This window comes from Drosophila arizonae, chromosome X (assembly GCF_054131065.1).
Source record: "Drosophila arizonae isolate 15081-1271.41 chromosome X, UAZ_ARI_1.0, whole genome shotgun sequence".
NCBI lineage: Eukaryota > Metazoa > Arthropoda > Insecta > Diptera > Drosophilidae > Drosophila > Drosophila arizonae.
The window spans coordinates 4,457,102-4,483,933 of NC_142927.1; the positions used below are offsets into that span (position 1 = coordinate 4,457,102).

The window sequence follows — 26,832 nt, forward strand, 5'->3', positions numbered from 1 at the left end:
AAGCCGTTGCGAACGGTCGTCGCAGCTGCAAGAGTTTTCAAATCAGATTGTTTAATATTCAACTTAATTTGTTTTGATTGTTTTTCTTTTTTTTATTGTTTTTTGGCGCGAACTAAAGTGTAAGGGAATTGAGTGATCCATTGTATATATCAACACAAATATATATACTATATTTATATATATTTAATGATAGAGCGCAGTCGGCAAAAGTAAACAACAATCCGTCTCTAGCACAGATGGCCCTGCTGCGTGCAGGTAAGTGTTCGCTGTAGATCCACGTATTTAGTTAGTGAGGAAGTGTTACTGCCGCTATAAATAGTTCGCACGCCCGAAATCCTATTAAATAAATATGATGCTATTGATTGCCGACAAAAGTAAAATATAAACGAACAAATTCCCTCTGACTGTGAATTGCATGGCATGCTCAAGTGCAATATTCTCCTCAAAAGGGGAGGAGCAAAGAAAAGAAAAAAAAAAAAAAATGAAAACGTTTGAAATTTCATGCCAATGCATTTATGATTTATTCACGGCGACGTCCCCGTTCATAAATTCGCGCCACTTCGTGCGGACAAATATAAAATGGACGAGAAATGAAGTGAAGCGAAATCAAAAAATAATATTTCCTCTCATTCTCATGCGAACACCCCCGTCCACGCCCCCGCCGCTATTTGTATAGCTCTTCAAAAAAAATAGTCGCTGGCAAATCTATCGAACGTTACGTATACGTCGCGTGGGCCCCCTAGCAAACATGTTTATTTAGTGCGAGACTTGCTGCGGCAAGCTGATTCGATTAGCTGCCTAACCGCTGCATAAATGCCAAACCAAACACAAAACAGCCAAAAGCCCGACCGCCACTCAACCACTCAACCGCTGAACCACAGGGCCACAGAACCACCCAACCATCGGTCGCGCCCATTACGTCGCCCGCGGCAGAGGAAAACATCTCGTGGCGGTCACGTGGAGGCAAATTGAATGGCCGCCAGCGACGTTTGCTAATTGTATAACTTTCATTTTGTATTTAGTGGCAGAGAGTGGCACAGAGTGGCTCGCTTCTTAGCCGCCTGCCTTCACCTGTGCACATCCTCGTCACTGCAGCTGGATTCCATTTGCCTTTGTTCAGCGTCTTTGGCCATTTCTTTTCATTCATTGAGCGCTTTGTGTGACACTTTTCCTTGTTCCTTCTGTTTGTTGCATTGTGCCGGAAAGGGAAACAGAACGGAAAAAAGAACAAATGATAAAAAAAATAATAATAATAGATAGAACAAAAATCATGCTCGGCGCCTTTTTTCATTGGCCGTGATAAATGCCTTATTTTCCGCGTTGGCTCTCAATGTGGGTTAACCCCAAATGACAGCATTCCTCAACACGTTCACGCATCTAGTATAGAATGCCTTTCGAAATTTATAGTGAAATAATATATGGTTTAGGATGGCCTACGCGAGGCAACCTTTTCGTCTCGTTGAAGATGGATGTTTATCATTAAAGCGAGTTTTCATGCTGTGAGGCTGAGATGAATTGAACAACAATTTTTATTATCAACATTTGCTATGGTCATGATTATTGACATTAGGCCTTAACCTAAGCATTAGCATTAGCGTAAATCTTTAGCATTGACACTAACATTAAGATTAACATTAGTGTTGCCATCAATATTATCATCATTTGTATTAGCATTGGCATTGGCATATACATTGGCTCTTTCATTATAACCAGTATATTCAATATTCAATAAATTATAAATATTATTAGCTAATGCATTAGCATGGGCGGTAACATTAGCATTTGCTTCAAAATTAGATTGTTTATTATACTGTAATTATATTTAGCATTTCTATTAGTATTATTTCTTTCATTGTTATTAGAATTATAATGAGCTTTAACATTAGCATTAGCATTAACATTGCCTTTAGTATTATTTCTTTCATTATCATTATTATTACAATCAGCATTAGCATTACCATTGGCATTAGCATTAGCATTAGCATTAGCATTAGCATTAGCATTAGCATTAGCATTAGCATTAGCATTAGCATTAGTATTAGCATTAGCATTAGCAATAACATTAGCATTAGCATTAGCATTAGCATTGCCATTGCCTTTAGTAATATTTCATTCATTATCATTACTATTACAATCAGCATTACCGTTAACATTATTATTTGAACTACATTAGTTAAGTAGTTCAAATAATAATTAAAGTATTAGCATTATTATTATCATTATTACTATTATTGTATTTGTTTAATCATTATCATTATCATTTAATCATTGTATTTGTTAATATCATTATCGTAATGCATCCGTAATCATAATTGATGCAGTATAGCATAGTCGGATACGTTCAGCTATCTACTATAGGATGTTCCATTGGCTACAACTCGAAACGAACTGTTTTCTTAGTTCCCCCATTCTATTTGCTTTTATGAACTTGCCACGCGTCATAATGGAGGCAGCGCCGCTTTGGCAATGCTCATTAGAATGCCATGTGTACAATCTACCCACACCCGACGCTCACGCACACGCGCTGGAATAAATATCCCCGCAGAACAGTGCAAACATTTGCATATATGACGAAAAATAACAAATGAAAAGTGGTAGAAAGAAAACAAAGAAAACAAAACAGAGTTCTATGTGTTGGTCAAGACAGATATTGTCGCTTTGGAAGGATTGAAAGGGCCAAGCGTAAACGACCATAAACACTAAGTGCTTCTGTATAGAACGTGAGGGGCTCAAAGTTCAGCTCGAAGTTTAGAGCAAGAATTTAAAGGTCATGTAAACATAACTCAAATTAGATTAAGCTTAACACTTCCCAGCCAAAAGGACAGATATCTGCCTGGACAGATATCTACTCTGGTAAATTCGCATAGGCAGTTTGCTTGTTGCACTGCTGGGCGCTTAAGCCTTAGGCCCTAGGCCCTAGGCCGCCGCAAAACGCGTCAGTAATGAGGCAACAGGCACCGTTTGCCACGGCCGCGCTGGCCCTTGGCTATGGACACTCGAAGGAGCCGGCAGAGCCGGCTACAAGAGCTGCAAGAGACCTTCTGTCCGACCTGTGTCCTATGTCAATTTCGGTTCAAGTGCGGCCGCACCTCCAGCCCCATCCATCCAAAGTGTTGCTCATTTCATTGGCCGAGCCGTGGCCGGCCTTTAATAGCATAATTTGGGGGCGTGTGGGGGCCCCTGTGGGCGGGAGGGCTTATGAATTTAGCAGCGACTCATCGCATTGCGTTGCCTGCAACTACGACTCACGGCTTTTTATTGTTGCCGACTTTTGGGCGCTTATTAAATTTTTATACGTGCACAAACAAAAAACGTTACCAGAGATGGACACTGGATTGAATTTCATGTGCCACAGACGCCGTCGCCCTCTCCTCTCGTCCTCTCGTCCTCTCAGTCGCCGTCGACGCCGACTTCACCTCAATTTTCCATTACACACACATACAAAGAGAGATAGCCCCACATTAAGTATACAAATTTGGTAATTGTGCTCTTCATGTATATTTAATTTGTGTTTTCATTTTCTTTTTTTTTTTTTCTTTCGTCTTTCGTCTTTCGTCTTTGCGGACTCGCAACTCCCAATTATGTTACTTGTCCCTCAGCTGCTGCCAACACGCCCCATTTGCCTGTGCTCCATTCATGTTGCTTATTCAATTTGAATTCTGAATAGACCATTTCGAGAAGTTTCAAGTGAAACTCCAGGGCTTTAGTTGCAGCTCCAATTACGATTACCTTATGCTTGCCATTTAACTTTGATTGCGTACATCCCAGCAGCAATAACTCCACTTCCTTCACATTGATAGCTGTCGACTGCCAGAGTAACCTGACTGAGTCTTGCAAAGACTTTGATTTGTGCTAAAGATTAATATTTTTCTCTTTCGCCTTCCCTTTCTCTTAATCTTACTCTTTCTTTCTCTTTATCTTACTCTTTCTTTCTCTCTCTCTCTCTCTCATTCTCTCAGTATCACTAGATATGTATTTCCTAATCTACATTTATGTCTATCTCTCTCCCTCTCCCGTTTCTTATCTCTCGATTCTCTCAGGTCTCCCGGATTTACTTTCTAGCTCTGCCTATCTCTCACTCACATTATATTGTATATTGCTCTCATTGCCTTTACCCCCTTCGTGCTCAATCTGGCTTCTTCTCTGAATATCATATCTCTCTCTCTCACACACACACACTCTCTCTCTCTCTCTTACTGTTTGCTCTCTCTGTCTTGTACTGTGTCTCTCTCTCCCTTTTTCCCCACTCTCGTTCGAACTTTTCTCTCTCACACACACTCTCTCCCTCTACCTATCTCGCTCTCCCGACCGTTGTCCTTACCCCTGCATCTCCTAGTCCCTTGTGATTACATAGAAATAAGGAATCAATCGGATGCTAAGCTAATTTATAGCTGCCTTATGTTGAGGCAGTACAAAGCCGATTACGAATTCATGGCTTGCTTTCTGTGCGAATTTTAGCCCGTCAACAGAGAAAATAGAAACGGAAAGAGAGAGAAGGACCTTGCTACACAGAAACAAAGAGAGAGAGAGAGAGAGAGAGAGAGAGAGTTGTCTAAAAGTCTAGCCTCATATGCAATGCTCCAAAGTGCGGCAGTCAGGTGTTGTAAATTGTGCTACATTTTGTGCCACTTTAATCGATTCATTTGATTTCCGACTACACGCACACACAGCCACACACACGTACACACACATCGCCACACACTCACACAGAGACCGAGTGCAGCGCATATGGAGTCAAGAGCAAACCACTTGCGTCCAAGTTCAAGTAATCAAAGCCAATATAAAATAACAAAAACATTTTGATCCCCATCCGCTTTGATTTGGATTAATTGTAAACAGCAACGGGGGGCAAATGCGTAATGTTATAAGCCAATTTCACGGCCATAAATATCAATGCAAAAGTGAAAGCAATGAAATCAAAGTCAAAATTAAAATCAAATTCTTTTAGCCCGACAGCCACCGCCCGGACTCTGATTTATGCTCGATGAAATTTAAATAACGATTTTTGTTTCCTTTTTTTTTTCTTTTTTGTTTGCCCAGCTAAGCAAATTTATTAAAAAATAATCCAAGCAGCAGCGGCAACGGCATGTAGTCGACGTATGCATACCCTATACAATTCTATGCCAGAGAAAATGAAGAGAATTCCAATTGTGAAGAAAATCCATTGTTCGCCAAATATTCTATTCAATCAATTGTCTTCCCATACTAATATACCCCAGTCGAGATTCAGTTAGGGTATGCCACGAATATGTTGATTTATGTGAGTTGCCAGCTTTTTCGATAACCGGCTTAGGATGCTTAAGCCAAATACAACAAATACAAAGATGACAATGACAATGCCAATGCCAACAATAATGACAATGATAATGACAACAACATTGGCCAACAATTGGCCCAATTGATAGCCAGCTAGCGATACTAGCCCCAGCGCCCAGCTGTCTTGTAAATATCAGCGTTTCCCAATCCGCTTTGCCCTTCGAGTTTTCCCCCACGCTCGTCCATAGACTGAAATGAGAGTATGTTGGGTCTGTGTGGCTGTCGTGTAAACGGAAAATCTAAATAAATTTAGTCAAAGTTTCTCTAGTTTAGCTCTGAACGTGCATTCTACAGTCGGTAGCACTGGCTTTTAATAGCTTTACGTTTCCATTTTTATTCTCTTGTTTATTGCGCACTCGCAGGTGTGAGAAAAACTAAAAACACCTTTCATGACTTTTTCTCATATTCTATTTAATTGCAATTTGTACGCCGTACAGCAAGGTATATATATTTTCATGGGCTCTGAAATAAAAATGTTTCAATTGATTTACTTGACGTGAATATTGCGAGCCAGGGAGTAGGAAAAGAGGGGGAGAGAGAGAGACAGAAGGAGATAGAGATAGATTAAGTAATAGAGTATTTGCTGAAAAACAATTGATTCAATTGGAAATCAATAAAAAGTGAAATTTATGAGAATCACGTAGAAGAGCGATAACGAAATATTTTTGCTTCTCACATATTGTCTATTGAGTCTATTGAGAAGATAAAGCTAACTAGATTTATCTTTTGCTGTATTCCACACCCACCCACACTTACTTATTCATAGCACTAGGTAAGGGTATTCATAGCTTCGCCTTGGACACTTTTAGCGCATTCCTAATTAACTTTCCCCAGTTAGGCAACTTTTAATGAGTATAACATAATGAAAAATCACAACAAATTGAAACTAAAATTGAATTAAAAATATAATTTCACACACAAACCGGAACGAGTTTCGGCAAATGCCAACGAGTTGCCCGTGGGTCGATGAAAGGCAGCATGGGATTCAATGAGTACAACAGCTTTGATTAAAAATTATGGCTAATACTAAATATTTAATCAACTCGCAGAGGCGATGCATTTGAAGTTTCTGTGATGGAAAAGTCATGAAATAATCATCAAAAGCGAGAGTGGAGTAGGCATAGCTCTGGAGGTCAGAGAGAAGCAGCAACAATTTAATTAACAGCGTCAAGTGGAGAGAAATGTTCAGGAATCAAGTGACTTCTAACGGGCAGCAGAAACCAATTAAAGTGACAATGGAGGCCAATTGACGTGGGCGAAAATGTGAAATCCATGAAAAAAAGGCGACAACCAAATTATATGTAAATGGGAAAGTTTGCAAACTCTTTACACTCCAGCCCAATGCAAATGAAAACAAAACACAAAATTTCAACTCAAGATTTCCGAAATGATATCAAAGCAGAAAAACCAGCACAAAACCAATTCCAATGTAAATATCATTTACGTGTACGTGTGTGTGTGTAAAATGTTGTCTATCCTTAATTTCCGCTATGATAGAGAGAGAGAGAGAGGCGAGAGGGCGATGTTGGGTCTCTCCATTGTCAATTGCTGTTTCTATTATTTTTGTTTTAAAGCTTTTAATGTCATTTATTGCCGGACAGATAAGCACGAACAGAGCCTAGGCCGAAGGCAAATGCAAATAGAAAACAATGAAAACAGAGCGCAAGAGCGAGAGCAAGCGAAAGAGAGACAGATAGAGAGAGGGGCAGAGAGTGTGCAATCGAGTGGCGTATCAAAGGCAAAACACCTGTTTGCATGAAAAGTGTGAACGGAAAAGGCGTAGAGCGCTATGTTGGCTGCGAAATATTCCACTCGACAAGGGATTAGCTAAAGGATTTACTAACTAATAGACAAATGATATATATATGATATAGTAACAACAAATTCGTTCTCTAGTCAGTTTTATTATGATTATTAAGGGTTACACTTATATATGTATACCTATATCTCTATTATGTTATTAGTATTTTTATTCGTATTGCTAAAGTTAGTTGTCGTTAGTTGTCTTCTAGGGCGCCAGACAGCCGCTCACTTCGAAGAACGGTGCAGTGCCCTGGGTCAGGCTAATCTCATAAATATTTCCCGTAGCACAGTTCAAGTCGATTGCAACGCTGAATATTTGAACGCCGCCAGCGCTTACGACGAGTCTGAAGGGACTTGCGCCCTGGAAGGAAGAGAGAAACGTTTACGAATAAGTGGAATGAAGGAATGTTAGAGGAAATACTAAGTGTTAGAAAAAAAATGGGATATAATGATGAGAGAAGCTAGAGAGAGGAGTCTTATGAACGGTAATGAAAACAAGATGTATGGAAAAAGAGAGTGTGAGAGAGAAAATAGGACAGAATGATTGAGAGATTGCCAGAAGGGCAAAGAACAACTAGTGAGGAGTGGGGAGGGAGCAAGGTGAATAGATAGATTGATAAAAAGGGAGAGAGAGAGAGAGCGAGAGAAAGTGACGAGAGTACTTACGGCTGGTGTGGTAGGTGCCACTGTCGTAGGAGCAACCGTAGGCGCAACTGTTGGAGCCACTGTGGGAGCAACTGTGGGAGCCACTGTGGGAGCAACTGTGGGAGCCACTGTAGGAGCAACTGTGGGAGCCACTGTGGGAGCCACTGTGGGAGCCACTGTGGGAGCAACTGTGGGAGCCACTGTAGGAGCAACTGTGGGAGCCACTGTGGGAGCCACTGTGGGAGCCACTGTAGGGGCAACTGTTGGAGCAACTGTCGGAGCAACTGTGGGAGCCACTGTAGGAGCCACTGTAGGAGCAACCGTAGGAGCCACTGTAGGAGCCACTGTAGGGGCAACCGTAGGAGCAACCGTAGGAGCTACAGTAGGCGCTGCAGTAGGCGCTGCGGTAGGGGCAGCGGTAGGGGCAGCGGTAGGAGCTGCGGTAGGAGCTGCGGTAGGGGCTGCGGTAGGAGCTGCTGTAGGATATCCATTTGGCGGGGCGTATGTAGGAGCAGCTCCAGGCGCATATGTAGGAGCAGGTGTAGTCGCCGTTGTAGGACCGGTTACAGGAGCAGGCGTAGTCGCCGCCGGGGGTGCAGCCGTCACGTAGACAGACGGGTAGATCGGATAGCTGCCGCTAATTTGCTTGCCATAGGAGCCAGGTGCCTCGGCCACGGCTCTAGCGCCGTTGGCTCCACTGGCCGCGGCATAGGCGTACGATCGGCCGTCCGAGCCATGTGCCACGCTGTACTGTGCGGTGCCATACGAGGGCGCCACCTCGCTATACAGGTAGTCCAGCTGCGCAGCGCCTCCAGAGGCGGCGCCGTACTGGCTGTAGCTGTAGTCGTCGTAGTAGGAGTCGCCGTAGTATTGGGCAACGGCGGCAATGGCCAGGCTGATGAGCAGGCAGAAGCTGAACGCAGACATGTTGGAGTGGTGGTGGTGCTGGATCGGTGCTGGAACTGATGGCTAGTTGGTCCGCAGCGTCGCCTTATATGAGCAGATGGCACCGTCTGCAGCGCATGGGAAGCGGATGACGCTATTCAATCGCCTTTGTCCATGTGCACTCACATAAGACACACAAATGGATTGACGGTCGCCGTCGTATAATCGTTCTATCGGCGCACGTGACTCACTGTCTGCCACTAGCCGGGCAACTCGCTGCGCTTTCGACCCCGGCTAACTAGCCCACTTTCATCATCAACTGCTTCATTTTTTCTTTCGCTTTTTTTTCTGCAAGCGCGCTTATCGCAGCTCTACGTGCATTCTGCTCGCGCTTTGACTATGACATAACAAAAACATAATTGTGGAGTGCAACACACACACACACACACACACACATACACGCGCACACCCGCTCTAGTTTTTCTAGCTCCCTCAAGTAATAATCGGGCTTGGAGCTGCGCAATGAAAACTTTGTTAATCACATTTACTTTTTTAGCTCACCAACTGGGCAGCTCTGCGTGTTAGCTTAGGTCCGAAGCAGCTTTTGAATATTCACTTTTGACATTCGATTTTAATGCGATTATTGTTGCCAAATATAAAATATATAAATGGATTACAAACTTTTCGGTTTGAGAAAGTTATCTGAGCTGCCATACCTTCAGCTCATTCCTTGCTGGCTTGCTTCTTGTGGTACCCTTAACTCTTTGACGAAATAGGATATATAGCTCATAGACAGTATCTGGTCAACATCTTGAAGTATATGGAATAAGGAATTCGCTCAACAATCCATTCATAAGTAACTTTGCTTTCGTCCTTGCCCCTCTGACTACATATATTTATGGATACTTCTCTATATGTATATACGGATGCATAGATACTTTTCTAAATATCTATAGATACTTCTTTATACATCTACAGATGAATAGACATTCCCCTAGGCACCTACGTTTGTATAGATACTTCCTTAGACATCCAAGGATCTAGAGATATTTCATAATTCTTCTAGATAACTCCCTATGCCACAGATACATTATGAATGTATAGATAAATGCTTCAACATTCATGTACATATAATTCCCTAGACAACTATGGACTTATATACATATATAGACATTAGATTTTATTTATGTTTAAATACTTCCTTATACTATAAATACATGCTAGAATTCATAGATACTTCCTTAGTCCCTTATGGATATATACTGAACAAAAGATGCTATAATACATATGCCAACAGATACTACATATAAATACATTCCTATAAATCAATATATTCTCTAAGTGCTAAAATTATCATAGAAAATAAACCTCATTATCTAAACATAGAAAACTAGTCCGGTCCATATGCAGCTTTGTAAAAAATGAAGAAAGAGGAAGAAAAAACTTAGTTTGGTTCTATGAAATCGACTTGAAATTTAATCATAAATATCTAAATACCAAATGAAGCTGTTGAAATAAGAAACTTTATATACATTTCCATCATTTCTATCATTTAGAACTGACAATAACTATTCTCGAAGCTCTCAGCAAGTTTTGATAAACTCATCTCTTAGCAGGCATAAGAAGCTCTCTCTAATATATTGTACTATATTATTCACATCAGTTTGTGGAATCTATACAACAGCCAGTCAAGTAAGAAACTCAAATGCATACACTCTCTCTCTCTCTCCCTCTCTCTCTCTCTCTCTCTCTCTCTCTCTCTCTCTCCCTCTCTCTCTCTCTGGCTCCCTCTGCGTGTTTAGTCAAGAATATGTAAACCACAACAGCTGCAAGCACTTGGCATTGCATATTGCATGAACTGGCGCGGGATGGGGATGGGTGATTTGGTGATTGGGCTCCTTACAACCAGCTGAAGAGAAATATGCAACATTTATTTGTGGCTAACAATTCATTCGACTCGAAACTCAACGCTCGGTCAGGCTGGCAAATTAGTCAGAGCTCTGAGCACTCGCCTGCCCTTCATTAATTGTCATATACAAAGTGCAGCGGCTGACATGGCAATGATTTGCTTGAATACCCTGTAAATATAGTTGAGAATATGTGATGAAAGTGAGAAAGAGAGGGAAAACAAGAAAGAGTTAGAGATTGAGAGTGAGAGAGAGCCAAATAGAAATAGAAGAACTATAATTTGTTAATTATTTATATTTATATTTATATTCATATTCAGCTTTGACATTGACTATTTCCCTATGCAATAAAATGTAAGTTTGTATGTTTTCCAAGGCGTCTCTTAGTCGTGCATTACAAACTGACTCACGTTTAGTTGTTCAACCATACTCTTCCACGCCATCTACATAGACCTTAAGACATATTTCAAGGGCATAGAATATGCACACATAAACGAAGACGCACACACACATGCACCCACATACATACATACGCACACACCCAACCACCCACACTCCCATCAATTTGGTTGCAACTTGTTGCTCGCTGCCATTTACACACTTCACTCAGTGCCCCCTCCCCTGCTTTCACATATTACTCGTATTGCACTGCTTGCTCGAGCTGCTGTGGCTGCTTCTGCTGCTCGTGTGTCGGCAAAGCAGTTGCTCAGGCGGCTTTCGCACAGTTCTACGAGTGTTGCCCGTGGGTTGGGGGTTGCTTTCAGTCTGCTTGCATATGAATATGATGGACAGCTACGCGATGGCCAGGCGATTGCTGGGCTGGACTGGGCTGCGCGGGGCTGGGCGGTGCTGGGCCAGTGGAGAACCATTCGCGTTCGTTTCATTTGCCTGGCTGCGCTGATGTGGAGCAGTCGCGTTTCTGTTTCCTTCCTACTTTCTTTCTCATTGTGTAGTTGTTGTCGGGTTTTGTGATATGTTTTTGGCGCCAGATAAATTTCGAATCATTTGTATAAATAAATAACCAAACAGCGGGCGCTGCGCGTTAATTAAACAAAAGCGCCAACAGAAACAGCAACAACGACAGCAACAGCAGCAAAAACAACAAACAAACATCGAGAAGATTTTCCACGGCAAATGTAAGTGAAGATTTCCTCAAGTCAAACGAAATTTATGCTCTTTGCCTTCGAGATGTGCGAAAAACGATATAAATATGCATGAGAAATATTTAAATAATCGCGAGCTGAGTAAATCTAAAATGATTCGACAAAGCGAAAGATGTGAAATGAAGAAGTGAAAGTATTTGTATATAGAAGAAATCAATTTGCTTGCGTTTTATGATTATGTTTGGGCTTTGGGTTGAACAAGTGGCAGCAGCAGAGCACTTAACTAACTTTGATTAGCTGCAAATTGTGGGCGAGTTCCTCAATTTCAGCTGAATCAAAGAGCGATAATAAAAGCAACAGCAACAGCAGCAGCAGCAGCAGAAGCAGAAGCAACAGCTAATCAGCTAAATAAACAGAAATAACCGTTGGCTAAGTGCAAAAGTTTGCTACACAGCCAGCGCAGGACAGAATTTGATGTTTCGTGGCATTAATATGGCCATGAAGTGTTCATAGTAGACATTTATGTGCAGCTAAAAGAATTTTAGTTTTAGCCATAAAAATGAAACAAGTAAAAATCTTGCACACGGGCATCGCTGACGGAGTTGAATCTCTTGTGGCATAGGAGTCAGGAGAAGAGACTGTAACTGCTCCATTTTGGAGCTTTAGACATGTCTATTTTCCCAGTCCATCGGCGTAAATATATATGCGCTATATCTTATATATATCCTGATCTTTGGTTATAAAAGGAACTGAAGTACTAGCATTTCCCCATAAATAATCCTAATACTTTATTAAACAAGGCTCACCCATCTATATATTCCAAATTTTAAATGTACGGACGTACAGAAAAGCAGACAGAGGCACGCATAGCCAGCAAGACGTACAATGAATAAGAGCCAATATGCTCTTTTCACTTTCATGAATGAGCATTAGAAGTCTATATAAAATGTCTATGAGCTTTGTTTGGACTTAGACTGTGCTTTGGTTCAGCACAAAGCGTGGATTCTATTGTTCTAGCTAAAAGGCAAGAGAAGCTGCTGAATGGATTAGAAAGAAGACTGAGATGAGCCATAAGGCAAATACGGGTTGCACAAGAGAAAGCTTAAACTGATGCAACAGGAGGACTAAGAAACACTAGCGTTATATAGACAAACTCGTCAAGGGAGGGGCAGGGATAGAAGGAGAGAAAGAGAGAGCAAAGCGAGATGCTGATGTGGAAAGGCGCGTACTCCCGTCAGGCCTAAGTCCGAGTCGAAGTGTTTATTAGCAGTTTGCAGTGCCTTCTGGTTCCTATAGCCAATTGGTGTCCCTATCAATTGTACAGTGGTTTTAGTGCTGCATTGAGTGTAAAGTGAGAGAGCATGAAATGGTCAGAGCATATCCACATTTCCACTCTTGCAGCGACAAACTCCAAATGCCACTCTTGCAAATGATTTCATGCTCAATGCCTTAACACTAGGGCTGTCGAATATTTTTAATATATCGTATCGATGATGAAGTTTCGAAATAATATCAATATGATATTTGATATGTAACTTTCAAAATATCGATATATCAATATTTTTCGATTTTTTTTTATATTTTTCCCACAATAAATTTATAATCCGTCTCAAAAGAACGGGAATAATAAGAATAAGTATTTTTTATTTATATGATAAAGAACGCTTAACTCCAGTATTCGGTACTCAAAACAATCATAGTTTTTTTTTTTTTTTTTTCATATGCGACGCATCATCTGATGCTTTATGCACTTGTTTTTAATACTTTAATGCACAAATTACTTTTGGATGTTCCATTTTTAAAGATCATTTCATTTTCACCATATTCAAGTTTTGTACTTTTTGCTTGGTTCAGTTATTACTCAAATATGTCAAAAATATCTTTTAAAAAAATATTCGATATTTAAGCAAAGACAATATTCCAATATGAATATCGATATATTGATATTTTGATATATTTTCGACAACCCTACTTAACTCTCCCGAAGCGACGTTTGGCATCGTCATTGGCTTTTTTATGTAGACGCTCTGTCCCAGAAGTTAAAAGGTCAAAGGCATCGAAATGTTATATGTGGAGCACCCACACTTGTGTAAAATGTAAATACAAATATATGCAGATACTGTCTAATGGATGTAGCACATGAAAATATATAAGTATTTATATATTTACAACTTTCCCATTGCTCTCACAAATAAACATAAAAAAGAAGCAGATTTAAACCAAGATAAGCTGGTCCAATCTCTTCCATGGGGGCTGTGAGGAAAGCAATGAGCCAGAAAATGTGCAAACCCACACACAAACACATAATCCCACACACACACAGACAATAGCATAATTGCATTAAATGACCTACACACACACACACACACAGAGAGACCACACACCCACGTGTATATAACAATTGTCTGGACAGCATTCGCTAAAGCTAAACTCATTTATTATTATAATTGCTTAAAAAAGAAACAGAAGAACAAGAGCAATAAGCTCCAACATGGCCAAAAATTGTTGCATGAACGAATCGTGTTGCCAAATGTGACTGTGTGTGCGTGTGTGTGTGTATTTGTTTCAATTTCCGCTGCGGTACTCCGACCATGCTGCCAGCATCTTTTAGCACATAAACATAAACATTAACTAGACGACATACAGCTGACGCCGATTACCACGCCTATCAGCAGACCTCCTGCCCCCCTCCGACCCCATTCCACTGTTAGTCAACAATTCATCAAGAGGCTACATTGGCGTATCCAATCCATATGTACATATAATTATTTTCATCCAAATATCGATTGCGCCTATTTGCAAGCGAAACATTATCTAAGCATATTTAGCTAAAGGCCATTTATCTTCTCTCTCTATCGCACACATACTCTCTATCTCCCTCCATCTCTCTCTATATATATATCTCTCTTTCTTTCCGTATCTTGTATTATTCTGTTGGCAAACATAATTTTCAATATCAGCTTAATTTATGCAGCGTCACAAATTTCTCTTTCGACTCGAAATTATTCCATTAATTTTCGATATTTATGAAAATTTATGGATTTCGTTTTCAGTTCAATTTCACAATGTTCGACTTTTGTTCCTCCATGTACATATATAATAAATTTTTTGTACCAGCATTATTTTTTTTTTTTTTTTTTTTTTTTAGATTTCCTTTTGTTCTGAACGTTCTACATTTTGATTGATATCTCTATCCTTCTGTTATTTCTTTTTGCTAGCAATCTATATAAGTAGGCCAAACTTATGTCTGGCATTTATCAAAATCTCATTTAGTAATGGGCAGAATCAACACTGAAGTCGCGCCTTTATATTCATGGGTTTTGTATCATTCAAACCATTGATAGAAGCTTAAACAATCCACCACATTTTCTATAGCTCTTCAACGCAACGATCTCATAATCCCCAAAAGCAAGAGAAACTTTAAATTTATAATCGGATATCTCATAGGCAGTATTACTTGATCATTTTTTCGATAACTCATTATTATCGATAACCACCGCTAGTTTGAATTGGGTTTTTACTTGATTTTAATACTAAGAGTGCTAGAAATTTCGGATTGAATAATTACTACCCAGTCGTTTTACTTTTCGGATTCAAAATACCTACTTATTTTAAGCTACTACTTACGCCTTCTATTCGGATATAACATAATTATATAAAATTATTGTTATTTCCTTGCCAGAAAAAAAATGCTTGTATCGCTGCCAGCTTTTCAAGGAACTGATTCAACTTCTTCTTCCACCTCCACGTTCATTCGTTCGTTCCTTTCTAAATGATAAAATTTATTAAATCTATTTCGCATCTAATCCCATTCACTTGTATCGTGTCGAGACTTTGTGTAAGCTCCTGGGCACGAGAGTACGTAATTATAAATCGAGATTTCTATACGTGCATGTGACTGGGTATCAGACGCCATCTCTCTCGCACTCGCACTCGCTCTATCTCTTCCTCTGTCTGTGTATGCTGGCTCTATGGCTGCCTGTTGCACGTGGCGTATGCGCAATACAGCCTTAATTGCACAAGGATATAATGAAAGATGATGAAGTGAAGCAGGCAGCCGCGCCCTGACAGCTAGCTAAACTGGCATTCCAACTGATGGTACAGCTAATTGCTATAGCAACAGCAACAACAACAACAACATCTACAACAACAAAAACAACTACTACTACAACATCATCAACGTCTGCAACAAAGGAAATAACACAAAAGCAACAAAAAGTCTCATAACTCAATTATACGGCTAGAACCAGTTGGCTTTCAGACAAAGTGACTATGCACAGCTATGGCGGACCAATGCAGATGACATTTTATGCCTTGCATGAGCTCTCAGTGACCATGGGGGAGGATTGTGTAAAGAGTTACTTTGAAGTCAAAGCAAAGCAGCCATGGCAGGATGTGCGCATGCAAATTATATTCTAGCTTAGCTTATGCGACTCGGACATATCTTAAAGATTGCTAAAGCGAATGCCCTGTAATTCTGTCGATGGTCAAGATCCCTTGATAAATGAGGAAAGCATAGAGCATAAAGAAAAGATAAGAGTAGAAGTCACAGCGAAACGGAAGAATGGAAGGGAAGAATCGAAGATAAGAGAGGAAAGATCAGCAGATAATGAAAAAATAATTAGTAATCAAAAAGAGAAGAATATAGGGAAAGAAAAGGGAGCAAAAAGAAAAAAGAAAATAGATGAGAAGAAAGGAGAAGAGAGGAAACGAGGAGGAAGTAGAAGAAAAGAGATAAAAATACATAGATATAAAAAATGTGAAAGAAAATAAAAAAGAGAAGAAAACATGAAGAAAGAAGAAGCGAAGGCAAGAAAATAGAAGGAAGCTAAAGAAATGAAATGAAGGGAAAATACAAGTGGAAAAAAAGAAGAGCAGAGTAAGATGTAATATAGAAAAAAAAAGAAAAAAACTGAAATAAATAAAGAAAAAAGAAAACACATCTTTTCTATTATTCAAAAGAGAGGTTGAATGGTTGCAGAGCTTTGCAAAATCTCTAGTGAAATGAATATGACTGTATGAAGTGCAGCAATATCAGCAACTACTTTCATTAGCCTTGGGTACAGCTTCATTTTAGCTTCATTCAATTCGCATGCAGCTTAAGTGACCATTGTGGTGATTCCCTTGGGTAATTCCCTTAGGTTAGAATTGTATATTCACTTGGGCTAGAGCTTTATATTTGATAACTATTTTTAGCCTTTATAGAAATATATAAATGTATTTATAGTCTAGTGTCAGCTGAAGCTTTAGCAAACACATAGATACCCTAAGCTCGCATAGAGTTACCAAATGGACTTTAGAGAGACCGATGAGTACGGGCCTTTAATATATACTGGCTCTCTAGGTTAACTGAGAGATATGATTTTTAGCAAACAGAGATTTCAATTTTCTAGCTTTCCGTTTAGCTACGGGATGTGTAGGGTATTTGTCAGTCAGTCAGCGTGGGTAGGTGCTGCCAGCATCTCTGGCTGTTATTTTTAAGTTTCGCTCTTTGTGGTATTATTTCAAGTGCTTGGCAAAATAGCAAAAATATACATATGTATATATGTATGTATATGCATATGAAGCATACGCCGTGTTGGCCGTGACTTTCAGGATTTTAGTTTTTCGGGGTTTTGGCCCGCTGCAATGCATTAACCAAATTGAAGAGTGAACTAGTGTGCAGCTCCCTCTCTGTCTCTCTCTCTCTCTCTCTCTCTCTCTGTATACATTTGTTGGTGTGCAAACTCAATCATGTGGAATGAGTTTTGATTAAAAACATAACAAAGTTATTCAAGAAACTTTGCAATGGGCTCACTCAAGCTCAAGCATGTGTGTCATCAGCCACTCTCTTCGCTCACTCACTCTCTCACTGTCACTCTGTCCCTATCGCGCTCGCTCACGCTCTGCATCGATCGGTTTTGCTGAGCAGAAATTTAATTACATACTGCACATGCTGCCCCAATGGCGAAGAGCTGAAATGTACGCTCATTAATTAGACAATAAAGTGATTTATTGAAGCGCGTTCGCAGCAGTCGCCTCGTATGCAGATGAGCAGGACTCGGGCAACAGGCCACAGGCAGGCACAGAGACACAGCACACAGGAAAGGCTACAAGGAACACCACACGCAGCAGCAGCAGCAGCAGCACACACACATGTGTCGACAGGTCATCCGCAGAGTCACATAGATTGCAGACAAAGCGCTTTGTGTCACAGCAAAACTGTCTGTCTCCCTCGCTATATCTCCCCCCATCTCTCTCTCACACCCTCTCTCTCTCTTCCTCTTCCTCTCCACTGCCCACTCTCTTTCTCTCTCTCTCTCTCTCTCTCTCTCTCTCTCTCTCTGCGGGTTGCTCTTTACGCCTGAAAGGAGTTGACATTTTAATTTTATTGCAGCTTCTAACGTAAGCAAACAAGCTACTGGCTTTGACAGTGTTGGCTAACGTCAAGCTACACACACAGCAATATGCATAGATATGCATGTTCCAGGTTTTGTTATTATGATTTTAAGCATTTACATATAGATTAACATGCTATTAGCATAACATGCATAATATTTTCTGGTTGCACGCTTAGTTTTCTTATGAAACAGTGTTGGTAAGGCGTAAAAGCAGTTTATACGCATATTACTTAACATATTGTAGGGTTACAGCAATAGGGCTCCACACATGGGACACGTTACATAGCTGTTAGTCTTATTTGAAAGCCATTCAATATGACATATTACATCATGCAAAGAAACTTCTCAATTTTGCTATATGTGACCAAAGTTTAAGATCTAGTCCAGAATGTCTCAGTTTTATATTCAGGCATAACTTATTGTTGACTTCAAATCTATGAGTCAATTTCGTGTGAGAAGTATAAGTCTCTTCATGATCAAGTGACACATCTTATTGAACAATTCAAGAGTTGTTCGATTATCAAGAACTTTTATAGCTGTTAAAAAATGGGAATCGGATATAGTATGACTTTAGTTTGGTCATTTTATGCTCTATATACATACAGTAGAATCCGGCTATAACGACTCCGCTTATAGCGCCCGTACGGTTATTGCGACGAAAATTCTGGTCCCGAGACAAACTTTTATGAACAAACTTATACGGTTATAGCGCCTTCCGGGTATAACGACTTGAGTCCCTTGAGTTTCGTTATAGCCGGACTCCACTGTATAGACATATATACTTCCCACCATATGAAACCATTTTAGACTTTGTTAGAGTGATTCTTGCTCTCAAATCTACATTTCTTATGTACGGATCCCTACCCTAAATGCCCCATTGTAAATACCAGCATTTCATTCCACTTTACTAGCAGCTGCAATCAAATGAGGTTCTCAGCTAGCAGCACCAGCAGACCTCAGGGAATACGGAGCTCAAGAAGTTTACTTTGAAAAGCCTTCGAGCATATGTAACCATATACTTATTTGACTTCCCTGTAGTACCCTACAGCCTATATTCTTCCATCACACACTTAAAGTTTTACAAAGATTTTAATTTTAAGAAGAAAATCTCACATAAAGCTTAATTAAAAAACACAATTCTATTAAATATACACACACTCCTGCAAACATATAACACATCTACATATGTATATTGTATAAGCCTTTGACTTGCGAGGCATAAGAGTCATCCAGGCACACACATTTGTCAAAGCGGCAATTTACGGAGCCCATCTCATATTTGTCTCTATTACAGCGCTGGCTATGACAACGGCTGCGTACATTGAGACAGCGATGACGGCCTCGTTGACGCAGCCACAGGCACGGCCGCAGCCGCAGGATAATCTACGCATATTCCTGCGCCATTTGTACGTCGAGTGCGTTTATCGCTATCAGAATGATACAGCGAAGGGCGATGCCACAGGTAATTCCCAGCTGCTGTAGCAGCTCAGCGCATTTCACATTCCGTTCATTGTGCCCCAACACGATCATACCGAAAGCATTTGCTACAAATTAAAAAGAAAGCATTAAATGAATACGGGTAAAACTTAAAGGAAAGACAGTCGAATGGGCCTTCACAAGAACTTTTAGTTTTATTTAAGGCATAGTCACACTGTGCAGGATATCAACATAAGTTTAAGAGTTGCATTAAATAATATATGTACTACTTAAAACATACAATCGCACACTCAAGCACAATCGAATTCGATAACACATAGAAGTAGGTATGAACTTTGATGGAGCTTTACTTAGGTACAGTCTCACATTGTTAAAAATTCCTCTATGGTACAAGTAAGCTTAAATGTACCTACTTTTTGGTACACTATATTTTAACTCTCAGTAAGAATTTTACTCAGCTACGCAATGTAAGGAAAATTGTTATTGAGAAACGTGAGTGAGTGTACCAAAGAGTAGGTACATTAAGCCTACTTGCACCATAAATGGATTTTGAGCAATGTGAGATTGTACCCTACACATATACATTATTGGTTCAGTTCTTCTCAAATATCTATATATATATATACATACATATGTGTGGATACATTCAATCACATTTAGCTACTAAAGCAAAGTTACACTTGGGTACACTCTCACTTGGGCACCCTTTCAGTTAGGTACAATCTCACTTAGGTACAATCCAACACTTCGCACTTGCGTACTCTAGTTCATGCCGACTTTAATCTACAATCCGACTCAAGCAGACACTCATAGGTCTGGACACTCTCAGCTGTTTGTCCAAGCCCAATTCACATTTGACCATTTCAAACAAATACATATACAAACACATGCATACACATACAGAGGTGGTCAAAAGTATTTACACAACGAGCATTTTTCTACATGCTCTGCTTAAAGAGCTTTTTTTTGTTGTTTTCGTTCGCCGTTTTTGAAAAAAATCTTTTGTGGCATAAAGCCTATTCTATGTAGAAGCGATCGGCTAAAGAAATTGCTAAAATAACGGTACATGCTAATAAATAGAGCGAAAAGAAGAATTACTTAGAGGTTGTCAAAAGTATTTACACACATTTTTTTTGCGTCATAAGTATTTACACAAAACTTAAACAATGTTTATTGCTATTGTTTAATGTTATTTCTTTTGGATTTTTGTTTTATATAACAAAGGGCTTATTTATTTAAGTTTGTGTTTAATTATTCCTGCTTTTAGTTCAATTAATTTTTCAATGTACTCTAAAGCAAAACGCCTTACTGTAGTGCCAATAGAAGGCACTCTAAATCAATCAGGATATCAGCCAATATTAAATCACAATGATTTTACATCGGGAACAGACTATTTCTAGCCATTGACTGGCTACTGCAGAAAAATAATGCTCCTTGCCATAAAGGATCAATACCCACAAAGCTTTTGAGGGACTTAATCTAAGCCATTCTGCCCTGGTTTTCGCAAAGTCCGGGCCTTATCAAATGAAAATGTTTGGGTAATGATGAAATCTACCAGATTATTCAACAAGGACCGAAACTGGACGATATCATCAAGGAAATCACCGAAATTTGGTCGAAATTAACAATTGACTTTGTCCGATCCTTGGTGGCATCAATTCCAGCAAGGCATTGGGCTGTAATTGAACTAAAAGCAGGAATAATTAAACACAAACTTAAATAAATAAGCCCTTTGTTATATAAAACAAAAATCCAAAAGAAATAACATTAAACAATAGCAATAAACATTGTTTAAGTTTTGTGTAAATACTTATGACGCAAAAAAAATGTGTGTAAATACTTTTGACAACCTCTAAGTAATTCTTCTTTTCGCTCTATTTATTAGCATGTACCGTTATTTTAGCAATTTCTTTAGCCGATCGCTTCTACATAGAATAGGCTTTATGCCACAAAAGATTTTTTTCAAAAACGGCGAACGAAAACAACAAAAAAAAGCTCTTTAAGCAGAGCATGTAGAAAAATGCTCGTTGTGTAAATACTTTTGACCACCTCTGTATATATATACATTTATACATGTATGTCTATGATAGACTCCGGCGATGAGGAGCTGATGCTGGCAACGTTCACAACGATGCCGCGGTACTTGGAGCAGGCGGTGCTCAACGAGGGCACCATTGATATGCAGGATGTGGACGAGGAAGCGGCCAGCGAGAACGAGCTCTATGCGACGATTCGCTCGATGACAATGGAAACAAATCAACATTCACGTAATGCAACCAGTGAAATGGAGACTCTCTATTGTCCCGTGAATTTTGATGGCTATCTCTGCTGGCCGCGCACGCCAGCTGGCACCGTATTGAGTCAATACTGTCCGGACTTTGTCGAGGGTTTCAGCAGCAAGTTTCTGGCACACAAAACGTGAGTTCAATGCGATATTAACCTTGCCAGCAAATCAAACCTAACAGCACATATTTATCTATACATATATATACTCTTGAGCGTTACTCATAAACATCTCAATTTGAATCATAATACATTCCAAATGCAACAACGGATGTCCATTAGCTCATACTTGTTGTTTATATACACATGAATATATTGCAAATTTTATGGATTGCGATGCTGAAATTATTCGGAATTCAATTTATGAACGATGGCTCTAAAATAAATACAGAACTTTCGATCCTTTTTCTCAATCATAAGTCAAAGTTGCGAATTTTCCGGGAATTTTGTAAGAATATTTATATTTAATCAAAGACATTCGCTTTATATGAAAACAAATTTATAAAATTCATGAGAACCAATTCCAATGAACTAGCTCACAATGGAAATATTGATACATCATATCTCCAATTGTCCCAAACTTAAGCTTCTGAAATGATATATCACCTGTAGTAATATCAGAAGATAAAACAAGAACTAGTTCAAATGAGCGAGTTCATAGAGCTAGTTCCAGTTTCACTAATTCAAATGAGCAAGCTCACAATCAATTATTATCCAATGAGAATAGTTCAAATATGATTTATGATAGTCCACGTTGAGCTGTACTTATAGCTCCATTTCGTTTCAAATGGAAAGAAATAGTTCTTTAGCTTGAGCTCTAGAATATTTGTCGATATAATAATAATAGCTATATAAACATATGAATATATCTTCACCATATATGACCAACTGAATGTGCGTTTAGCTGTTTGGAGAATGGCACCTGGTATCGGCATCCGGTAAGCAATCAGACCTGGTCAAACTATACCAACTGTGTGGACTACGATGATTTCCAGGTAAGTTCCTTGAGAAATATGTACATACTCGGCTAGTTTTAACAGTCTTTGAGTTTGCAGTTCCGACAATTCGTGAATGAGCTATATGTGAAGGGCTATGCACTATCGCTATTGGCTCTGATAATATCGATTGTTATATTTCTCGGCTTCAAGTACGTACGAGCTGGGCAATTAGCCAGGCTAGCGTACGATGCTGATGCTGATGCTCTATCTCACAGATCCTTGCGCTGCACCCGGATCAGGATACACGTGCATCTCTTTGGCTCACTCGCCTGCACCTGCATCGCCTGGATACTCTGGTATCGACTGGTCGTCGAGCAAACCGACCAAATAGCCGAGAATCCCGTAAGCTCCATAGGCTGGTCCCACGTGTTGAATAGACGAATTGAACTCTCCTTTGCCTATTGCAGCCCTGGTGCATCGCTCTGCACTTGGTGGTGCACTACTTCATGCTGGTCAACTACTTCTGGATGTTCTGCGAGGGTTTGCATCTGCACTTGGTACTCGTTGTGGTATGTGTGCGTGGCCCGGGAAGATGAGCGCTTCCTCGCCTTTGCGACGTCCATTCAAATGCAAATTGCTTTAATTGCTATACAACTTTGCATAGGTTTTCCAAGAATTCTTGATGAGATTTCCAGCTGCCTTAATTTATGTGAAAGCATTTTTAGTATTTTCTTCCTCTACTTCTTCCTCTCTTCTTCTTCTTCTTCGACGCCATCGTTGTCGCTGCAACTGTTGCAACATCTTCATCAAATTGAAAATTCTAAATGTCATAAGCCGTTATATATATATGTATATACCCTGCTAGTGTAGGGTATTATGATGCTGTCGACCCAATATGAAGATTTTGTCTTTTTTTTAAGGGTTCCCATTTGTTAGCATAGAAAATTAGTAATTATAGGGTACATTACAAGATATTGTTGATTGGAAATACAGTATAGAATATATATTATATATAGTATAGTATATTCAGGACATTGCACACCATAATATCTACATTCAAGTATATACATATCACAGAGTTAAGTTCACAGGGTATGTATACATTATAGAGTAGATATTTGAGCATGCATAGACGTTAAATATATAGGGTATTGGATATACATTAATTGATATACATTAAAGGGTATACAGAAAAGTAAATGCATTATAGAGTTTATATTATTCATTAAAAATTATGCATTCAAGGGTATATACTGAAAGGTAAAGTTAAAGTGAATAAATCATAGAGTGAAGTGATAAAAATATATTATATATACATATATGTTGAAGAACAGTAAATTTTCATGTATATGACCTAAAGATACTCTGCAACAGACTAACATATATAATGGAAGAGCATTCAGGCTTCTCCCAATCACAGCTCATACTAATTCCCATCATCTTCCAGGTCTTTGTTAAGGACACGATTGTCATGCGCTGGTTCAAGCTGCTTAGCTGGCTCTCTCCGTTGGTCTTCGTGCTACCCTATGGCGTTGCCAGACATTTAAGTGTCAACGATAATGAACAGTGAGTAACGAGTGGGTGGTGGTGCTGTCGGTAGTGGTCGACTAGCACATACCCTAACGAGAGGGTGTTGCAAAGACTTACCTTATCTTTTGGAAATATCTTTAGATGACCTTAAATATGATTTGCCATTTTATAAAAATATACTGACTATATAAATTCTCATCACAGTTGCTGGATTAATGACAGTCTCTACCTGTGGATCTTCTCGGTGCCCATCACCCTCTCGCTGCTGGCTAGTTTCAGTGAGTATTACGCGGGGATCGTATCGTATATAGGCATACCTTATAGCTGATAATATCTTGCAGTCTTTCTGATCAATGTGTTGCGCGTGATTGTGCGCAAATTACATCCACAATCCGCACAGCCAGCACCACTGGCCATACGCAAGGCGGTGCGAGCGACGATTATTTTGGTGCCACTCTTCGGGCTGCAGCACTTCTTGCTGCCCTATAGGCCGGAAGCTGGCACCCAGCTGGATCGCTTCTATCAGCTGCTGTCCGTGGTGCTGGTCAGCCTGCAGGGCTTTGTGGTCTCGTTTCTATTCTGCTTCGCCAATCATGATGTGACCTTCGCCATACGCACAATGTTGAACAAGTGGATGCCGAGCCTGATTGCACCGCCACCGGCTGGGAGTAATACTGGACAATTGGCTACCACCACGCCCAGTCGTGAACTGGGCGTCTAATCAAAGACAGCTCTACACCATGCAAACCCTCGAAATGGCCCAATTGCGTTTCTAAACAAAGTCCAGCTTGAATCCGCTTAGATCAACACATGCCCAGCTGGATCCAGAACCGAAGTAGATTGATGCATACAAAACTACCTGGAATTACAGCAGATCTATGCATACCTAGCTACCTTATATGAAGAGTATTACCACCTTATAGAGCTTGTACTACTCTGGTATTTTTGTAGCCATATCAATATAGAAACGTCAAAGATTGTTTGTTAGTATTCCCGTTGTCTATCACATGTCTATTGTCTATTATCGATATATTATAATCATAGTTATAAGATTCTTTTTTTTTTTTTTAAGAAAACTTCATTAAGACCTGGGAAAGAAATAGCATACGTACTCCATGTACCTAAGAAAAACATGTTTGTGCCAACAGAATGTGGAAACTATATATATTTATATAAAGAAACAGAATTGACATACATGAATATATTCATATAAAATAACTATTTATATATATCTATATACATGTAATCGAATATTACGTAGTATCTAGCATATTAAAATATCAGCAGAGTAATCCTATTGAAAAAGAAAATCGGAATGATACTTGGAATATGCAGATATATGTATATCTATATACATTTATAAATGCATCAATATATTTATCTATGTAAAGATATACATATGTATAGATACCTATGTCTATATATATATATACATAATTATTGTAATACTCACCTATGTAACCAATCAAACAACAAATTTTAAACAGTATTTAGTGGAAATAAATCATGTTAATGGCATATACAAAGAGTTTTTCTTGTGCATTACAGAACATTGTATCGAAGAGCGACTTCAAGTATATGATGTATACATAGAAAGAGAGAGAAATAGAGAGAGAGAGAGAGAGAGAGAGAGAGAGAGAGAGAGAGAGAGAGAGGGAGAGAGAGTGTGTAAGAGACGTAGCTCTGGAGCAAGAGAGAAATAAATACACAGAAATAGAAAAATAACAGCGAGGAATGCATGGAGAGACTTAGAGAAAGGCTAGAGATATGTAAAATAAGAAGAAATGTAGAGAAAACGATAAAGAAATAACTACTCAGACACAACTTTGGCATAAAAACTTATAATCAGAACTAACAACTAGGGGAAAGAAACGAAAACGAAAGAGATTGAGAGAGAAATGGGGAAACGAAAGTACGAGAGAGACTGATTGAGTTTAATAAGGATAGGAAGGATATGGACAGCAATAAAAGTAAAAGCAATAGCACGAGAGAGATAAGAAGACAGGAACACTAATAGATTGGAGAGATAGAATGAATGAAAGGGATAGAAAACAATAACTTAAATTAGATAGGAGATGTAGACCGAGAGAGGGATATCAAGGAAAAAGAGAGAAGTACAGATAGCTTGATTAATAACAAGGAAACGCATATAAGATGGATGCATAAAGTGTATATAGAGAGAGCAACACAGTGAGGCAGACTGACAAAAGTAAAAGAAACAGATAGTTTAGGGTGTTTGTTCTCTATGAAATCGCTCCAAGTTGAGTAAAACTAGAATTTCAAAATCTCTTTTTCATTTAAATTCACGTTGTTTTTATTTTTGTGTCTGTTTGTTTTTGTTTTTATGTTTGGGTTTTCTCTTAATTTCGTTATCGCTTCGATTTCGTTAAAAATTTGGATGTTTGTTTTGTTTTTTTTTTTTTTTTTTTGTTTTAGATTTTTTTTTTTTGTTGATTTTTCTTTTATTTATGAAAGAGCAAAAGAGTGTAGAACAAAACTAATACATGGCAATACAATAAAATACAAATACAATAATAATTATAATTATATAATTATAATTATAATTACAATTAAATATAATATTATACATACATCCATATCAATT

The 26,832-nt window shown here is 39.2% G+C and overlaps 2 protein-coding genes across 4 annotated transcripts; one reads left to right on the forward strand and one right to left on the reverse strand.

Annotated features, from left to right (window-relative positions):
• Window positions 1–26,656, forward strand: hec (calcitonin receptor hector). Of its 3 annotated transcripts, XR_016271324.1 has the most exons (12): window positions 1–119; window positions 194–255; window positions 19,334–19,501; window positions 21,567–21,894; window positions 22,664–22,754; window positions 22,815–22,906; window positions 22,973–23,099; window positions 23,165–23,266; window positions 24,145–24,263; window positions 24,432–24,505; window positions 24,569–25,210; window positions 25,300–26,656. XR_016271324.1 is itself a non-coding variant. In XM_089475833.1 (11 exons), exons 2-11 carry the CDS (start codon window positions 237–239, stop codon window positions 24,946–24,948), a joined length of 1,500 nt encoding a protein of 499 aa, XP_089331959.1. In that variant the 5' UTR covers window positions 3–119; window positions 194–236; the 3' UTR covers window positions 24,949–26,656. The 3 variants fall into 3 exon arrangements, 2 of the variants coding, with proteins under 2 accessions (XP_089331959.1, XP_089331958.1); XM_089475833.1 differs by having other exon boundaries at window positions 3–119; window positions 24,569–26,656; XM_089475832.1 differs by lacking the exons at window positions 1–119; window positions 194–255 and adding an exon at window positions 11,423–11,692 and having other exon boundaries at window positions 24,569–26,656.
• On the reverse strand, window positions 7,179–8,759 carry LOC108619603 (uncharacterized). The gene is made up of 2 exons (XM_018016278.2): window positions 7,786–8,759; window positions 7,179–7,480 (listed from the first exon to the last, which is right to left on the reverse strand). Exons 1-2 carry the CDS (start codon window positions 8,689–8,691, stop codon window positions 7,325–7,327), a joined length of 1,062 nt encoding a protein of 353 aa, XP_017871767.1. The 5' UTR covers window positions 8,692–8,759; the 3' UTR covers window positions 7,179–7,324.
• Window positions 26,657–26,832: the final 176 nt, after the last annotated feature.